The following is a 6,900-nucleotide window of genomic DNA, read 5'->3' on the forward strand; positions in this document are numbered from 1 at the left end:
CGCCTCGTGCACCCAGCATAATAGACTTCGTGGGCAAAACGCCTCTGTCAAGCTGAACCAGATACCGCAGGAACATCAGCTAGCCTGCGAGATATGTATGTTTATTTTAGAGTTATATACGATGTTACACGAGTTATACATATTTTATACGAGGTGCCTTCAAATTCTTCCGGGATATTTTAACAGGTCGTTGGGTTCGTTTGATTGAATGTCTCTGTAAATACAAAATATCATAGGACTAAAACTACTATTAAATTAAATAACTAATACTAAAACTTTTAATTTTTTAATTAAGAGAGGTGGCCTCTTGGCATGGTGCCATCGCGCAGCAGCATTCCCGCGTTGAACTGTGATTGAGATCCTTTGCGCGAGAAAGCTGCCGGCGCGAGGTTGCCTGTGCCTCCTATAACCTATTGCTGAGCTCCCTGTGTAAATGTTTTTGAGACTTTTTATTGTTGTTACAAAAGTTTTTATACTTACATTGCGTGTATTCCAAGGCGTGATTAAACGTGGAATCCAAAATTCCGATAAAAAATCTTTCACAGGGCGTCAGTCTACCTAAACAATAACCTCTTGAAGTATTCCGGAAAATTTGAAGACATCATGTACATTTTTCACCTAAGTAACAATATAAAACAATGTAATAACTCTTATTGGATATTCGACGCTCATGCCATTATTGTTCTTCCTAGTCGCGATTCTGCACAATATGGATTCCACACAGTGCTTTTGATCACATTCCTTATTCTTCGCAGTCAGTAGTTTTATACAATCCGGTTTCTTCCTAGTCGCGATTCTGCACAATATGGATTCCACACATTTGCTTTTGATCACATTCTTTATTCTTCGCAGGTAGTAGTTTGATGTACCTCGACGAAAATCAGTTAAAAAGCTATCAATTTATTTCCCATGTAGGTACATTGTACAGTCAGCGTCAGAGATATGTGGCCCCCCCTACATAGATTGGTTGTATTGGTGGTAGCAATCCGGGTTGACCTTGCACAATTTAAGGTCCTATACCACTGCAAATACCAATACCTAATAAGCAATACAGTCAATACATACTCAAACCGACTTAGTAAATCAACTAAAAAAAGTTAACGCCGTGTCTTCTACTTTGACATTGATAAATAACCCTTAATTAACGTTATGTATGTATGTACCTACAGTATAATCATGAAATAAAACCAAAAGAGTACTTACCTAGGTAACTAAAATCGTTAACTACGACAAATTCCTAATAATTCGCACATGAAATAAAAATTTCTTTGGGGCTTTTGAGTCAAGTACACAAAGTAACACAAAAGCCCAAATTTTTTGAATTACGACAGTTTTTTATTTCATGTGAGAATTATTCTTAATCACTTAGATGTAAAATGCGAGTACATGAATCCGGGCGGGTCGATCAAGGACCGCATCGCGCAGAGCATGATAGCGGACGCAATGAGCAAGGGCCTCGTCCACCGCGACACCGAGTTTGTGGAGCCCACTTCTGGAAACACTGGCATCGGCATTGCTTTTGCTTGTACGCAGAATGGTCAGTATTCACTAAATTACACCAATATTGCAAATGCGTTTGCTTTTGCGTTCTGTGTTTGTTACTGCTGCACGCTACTTGACGCTACGCTACAATAGATAGACGGATTTGAATGATTTGGTATATGTAATGACAACGGGATATTGACATTCACTCATTAATTTCATTCATTCTCCTTTTTATGCAATCAGTTCTTTATGTAACTGTGTGTGTTATAATTCACTTGAACTTCAACTGTCGTGGAACTACATACGTACATACCTAGTTGGGAATATTGAATAATCAACATCAACATCCACCGGAAATTCTTCAGTGTACCAGCTGTATCTAAATTAAGTATTTATTCTTTTGTTTAGGTCACAAGTCTGTGATAGTAACAACTGAAAAGAACTCGGATGAGAAGGTAAACACGTTGAGACTACAGCAGGCGTACCATGATCTTTCACAAACGATCCAAACGCAGAGCAGTTCAATTTAGGCACCTAAACTGAATCGTCGAAATTAGTACCACGACGTTTATTTCTCAGAGCTGAGTCTCAATGGTTTACAGGTGAATGAAAGACCGATATTGTCTCTGGTCCGAAACTGAAACGCTAAGTCGCGAAAGGGATGCGCTATATGCAAACCAAATTTTGTATACTAAAACCTCTTCATTTTGCAAAACCATAACTCTATGTCATTCCGTGTTCTTAGCAACCGTTGTGTTGATTACAAATAAAATGTTTACGCTGTCACTAATCGACGAGTCTCTTTTCTCACTGAAAAATCAATGAGGAGTTAAGAAGCACAATGTCGTGAGTACCTACGAAGTCCGAGACAAAGTCCAAGAGCCCGCATCCAAGCACGACAACGTGCAGGCTCAGAGACCCAGGCGCCGACGCCGCGAGCCCCCCATGTCGCAAGAGACGGCTCGCCGGGCCTTAATTGAAATAGCTCGGGAGAAAAATGAGACCTTGCGCGCAGGACTGCAAGAAATTAGGAATGAAATTAAAGCAGTCAAGGAGTTACTGCAAGCAAGGTGAGGAGCATTTTTTTGATTAGTTACCAATTTGATAGTCTCCATTACAAACAAGCAATTCAATTGTGTGTGTGTGTTGAATGTGTACTTATTAGGTTTCTCGATACCTACGACTGCGCTAAAGTTTTTGGAAGAAAATTGGTATGTAGAAAATATTATGCCTTCGTAAGTCGTTTCATTGTAAAAAAAAACGCCATTCAAAGACTGAACGAAAGTCGGTCACTCATGTTCTGCTATGTCAATGTTTTTTATGTAAGTACCATGTTTTTTTTTTTTAGGTTACCAGTTCCAGAACTGCCCCCAACGCCAAATTAAATCTACCATAACCATATAATTTCAAGATAAGTAGCCTGAATTGTCTTGACAGGTTCTCTAAAAATCTATCTAAATTCTCGTTGATAAATTGACTCGAATTCAGTTTCTAATATAAAGTTAAAATGGTCAAACTGTTGAATCTGTAAAATCAACAATATTTTTAGGAATAACGCTCGATGCTAACCGATGTGGCGACGGCACGGTTGGTGTATTTTGCTTACTTTAATAGCATTATTTCGTACGGCTTATTTTATGGATCTGCTGCAGACATTGAGTAAATTTTTATCTTACAAAGAGAGCAATTAGAGCAATTTATAATTTGAAGACGCGTGAATCTTCTTTTAAGGAAACAGGTATCCTAACCCTGCCGTCGCATTATGTTTTTGAAATAATCATGTATGTAAGGAAGAACATATGTGATTTTCACTAACGTCGATAACCCAAAGGCTACTAGAAACACAGGGAAGCTTAAAGTTCCAGCTTACAGACTGACTGGCTAAATATACCTCGTTGAGTTTCTTGCCGGATTTTTCTCAACAGAGGTTTTTCCGAACCGGTGGTAGATTTTTTTGACATTCATAAGTGCTTGATATAGCCTAAATTGAATAAAGATCTTTTGACTTTGACTTTGAGTTTGAATTTTTGTAAATTAATTATTGTGAAATAAAAATGAAAACAAACCAAACGTGTTCATTTTCTCCTTTACCTACACCTGTTATATAATATGGTTATTCATAAAGAAGATTTCCGCAATTACGTAGTTTTGCCTAATAATGAATAAGTAAGTAAGTAAGTAATCATTATTGCATATAAAGTAGGGTTTACAGGAGGCTGATACATGGAAAGAACGTACAAACATTCTTGCAAAAGAAAAAACAACAGTGAAAAACATAACAATGGTAGCAAGTTCATGAACGTACATTAACATCTATTCATACACAATACTTTTCACTGGCTCCTACACTAGGCGAAGCCTGTCCCGTAGGTAGCCAATTCCGAGAGAGTGAATACATAGTGACAACATCTCAAACGTTCCGCTAGAGGCGCTGTTCGTGTTTCCATATAAATTGAGATTCTAACGCGAACGCGATCGAGACGTATTTTGTAACCGAAAACTTACACTAAGGGTACTGGCTAGGGGCTTGACTCTAATAATAAATAACTCATACACTCTCGTGTATATGATGTTTTGGTGGATTCTCATTACTATTTATATAGTCTGCGGGTCTTAAACATAAAAGTGTTAACAAAAATCGTTTAGCTTTAGGTATTTATTTATATCATCGTGAGAAATGCAACACAAGGATTATCCCCTTCCCATAATCGGCGAACAAGGCGATTCCTTATGGCTGTACCGAGTCGCAGTTGTGGGTTGCTTCTTTCCGTCTCATCAATGACAACTGCGTCCTCGAGCAGCGGCTCGGTAGCCGCCTGCTGCAGACGGCGATTGTGGTATCGAGGCAAGCGTCCCAATCTAAATGGGCAGATTTGCTGTATTGCAAATTTGTGCAATATAGCTCAAGCATTTATAATTGAGCCAGCAACTTCTGGGCTGTAATCAACACTCGATGGCCACTAATGCACCGAAAACGAGTTTTAAGAACTCCTAAAGTCCTTTCAACTACGTTTCTGGCGCGAACATGAATGTTAGTGTAGTGACTTTCAGGCGAGTCTCTGCAGCGTTGGTAATGGAGTCATCATGTACTTCCTGAGGGGACCCGGAATCACCTGTAAATACATATTATTTAAGACGACGAATTGGCATTTTGGTGAAAAACATCTAGTTTTATCTCAGCAATTACAAAACATATCAAAGTGATATTTGAAACCTGATTCTTCATTTCAATGACTTTGTTTCCAAGTTGCCGAAACACGATTCGTAAAATTTTATAGCACAGAAAAAATATCAAAGATACTCTTGTAAACAGGGATTTGCTTGTTACAGGCAACCAGATCAAATTAAGATTCCAAATTTTCATATTAAATTAGTTTTAACCCATACTTCAACTTCAAGTTGGATTTTATTTTATTAAATTGTAATTTGTAGTTGAAACGACAAAAACCGTTTGTCGCTTACGACATTTTATATAAGCTAGCGCGCGCTCGTATTTTGTATGAAACCCTATGAAACCAGTCCCCTCTCAGCGCATGCCTCAGACCGCCGCGCGTTGTCAGCGACGGACCTATGCTAGTCGAACTGCCACGCGCCATCGATCGCATATAAAATAATACCGAGCAATAAATGGGAAAAAATGTCGGATCTTCAAAAAGGAAAAGAAGGTTGTTTAATTCATTAATGTATGGTTATGATGAAGAAAAGGTGAGTAATCATTATATTTCTACAGTTCACTGCACAAAACGTAAACAAATCGCCATGACAACGTCAGTTCTTAGTTAGTCGCCATGACGGTTCATGACATATGACATACTAACAAAATAATATGATATTTACATCGAAAGTAACAAAAGAGCTATATTTCCAAAATGTTATTGATATAATGTGATTTTTTGTATCTTACGGACATTTAAAAGGCATTCGATTACGGTTGTGCTAGTGCTGCATTCTGACGGCAGAACATTGCAGTAATATTCTCTATCTGCTTCTAGTTTATACGAGTATAATAGGTAATACCTAAGTACTTACCTTCTTTTTAGATAGTAAGTAGGTAGGTAGGTAAGGTAATTAATAGTTAAAAATATTCTAAAGTATGTGTGTGAACCAATAGTGAATACAAGTACAAAGTACGCGAAAACATTAACTTCTAAACTTTAGAAATCTAAAGTACTGTAGAAAATCGATTTTATTCCTTTAATTATTGCAATTCAGTGTTTGTACAAAAGCCATTGACTATACTTACAAAACTATTCACATTTCAATAAGCAGTACACAAATAATAAAAATACATTTTATCTTTCAGGAAGCAATCATTAGAATAAAGTTCTGAGAATAAAGTCATGGAGCCGTCTTCGATTTAGGTGGAAATAAAACAATGTCAATCGATTTTATGCAAGGGTATGTAGTGGTATGTATCCATATTAATTTTAAAGATCTACTTACTTTGAATATCAACTCTTGATTGAAGTTAATATCGCTTCATTTTAATTTCGTTTCTTTGGAAAACGAGAAAATTCGCCAATGTATGCAGTACAAAATGTATTAATCTCGTAAGATTTTAGTACCTACCTGGGCGTTTTCACAAAAAAGCGTATTCATTCTTTTTTTTTTAATTTTGGAAAAAATATAGTTTTTCCTTTTCAGAATCAAAAGTACAATCGATTCCGATGGTTTAAAAAAAAGTTCCTATCAAAAATGACAGTTTTGTAACGCTTTTTTTTTCATACACTCGGTATGGCGTCACAAAACTGACTCATAAAGTTTATATGAAAAAATTAAATACATTTTGAAAGAAAAGGTACACTTTTTTTTGAAAACGCCTACCTACCTACATAGTAATAATAGTATAATTAATAACAAATTCAAGTTTATAAAAAAGAAATTTATTTAAGGACTGCAGATAAGAATAATAAGGACCTTCTTGAAGAAACTATGTAGGTCTACAGCTACAGTAAGTATTTCTTTATTGCCAATTTTACGTGAGCAGAATAAGATCATATTTTTTGTTTGAAACTTGTAAAATGATTTTTTTTTCTATTATAGATAGAATATAATGTGAGAAAAATAACTCATCTCTCAACATAGTATTAGAATGCGCATCTGAAGTATCAGTAAGTTTTGTATTACTTAAAGCCAGTAAACGAATGTACTTATACTTTGGTGTACAATAAAGAGTCGGAGTATTGATTGTTTTGTACTTAGGTTCTAAAAGTTTAATTTTAAAGATATGACAGCTTTTTTCTACTTTGCCTTTTTTTACTGTGATTTCACTGTATATCAGCACCCAAAGTAGCGGATCATTTTTTTACTTTGTCGTATTAGGATATTGCCAAATTTGTATGTGTAAGTACGTGTTGTATATAACGACAAAGTTTAAAAATACGCAGCTACTTTGATGCTGACCGTACTGATCTG

At 36.2% G+C, this 6,900-nt stretch overlaps 2 protein-coding genes across 2 annotated transcripts in view; one reads left to right on the forward strand and one right to left on the reverse strand.

Annotated features, from left to right (window-relative positions):
• The window catches only part of LOC141441479 (protein lev-9-like), a 103,147-nt gene that overhangs the window by 59,121 nt on the left and 37,126 nt on the right, over window positions 1–6,900 (reverse strand). The gene's annotated exons all lie outside the window — the stretch shown is intronic.
• On the forward strand, window positions 53–2,461 carry LOC141441886 (cystathionine beta-synthase-like). Its single transcript, XM_074106778.1, has 4 exons — window positions 53–95; window positions 1,370–1,537; window positions 1,894–1,966; window positions 2,395–2,461. The coding sequence occupies exons 2-4, from the start codon at window positions 1,387–1,389 to the stop codon at window positions 2,459–2,461; spliced, it is 291 nt and encodes a 96-aa protein (XP_073962879.1). The 5' UTR covers window positions 53–95; window positions 1,370–1,386.

Source organism: Choristoneura fumiferana, chromosome 24, assembly GCF_025370935.1.
Source record: "Choristoneura fumiferana chromosome 24, NRCan_CFum_1, whole genome shotgun sequence".
NCBI classification, from domain to species: Eukaryota; Metazoa; Arthropoda; class Insecta; order Lepidoptera; family Tortricidae; genus Choristoneura; species Choristoneura fumiferana.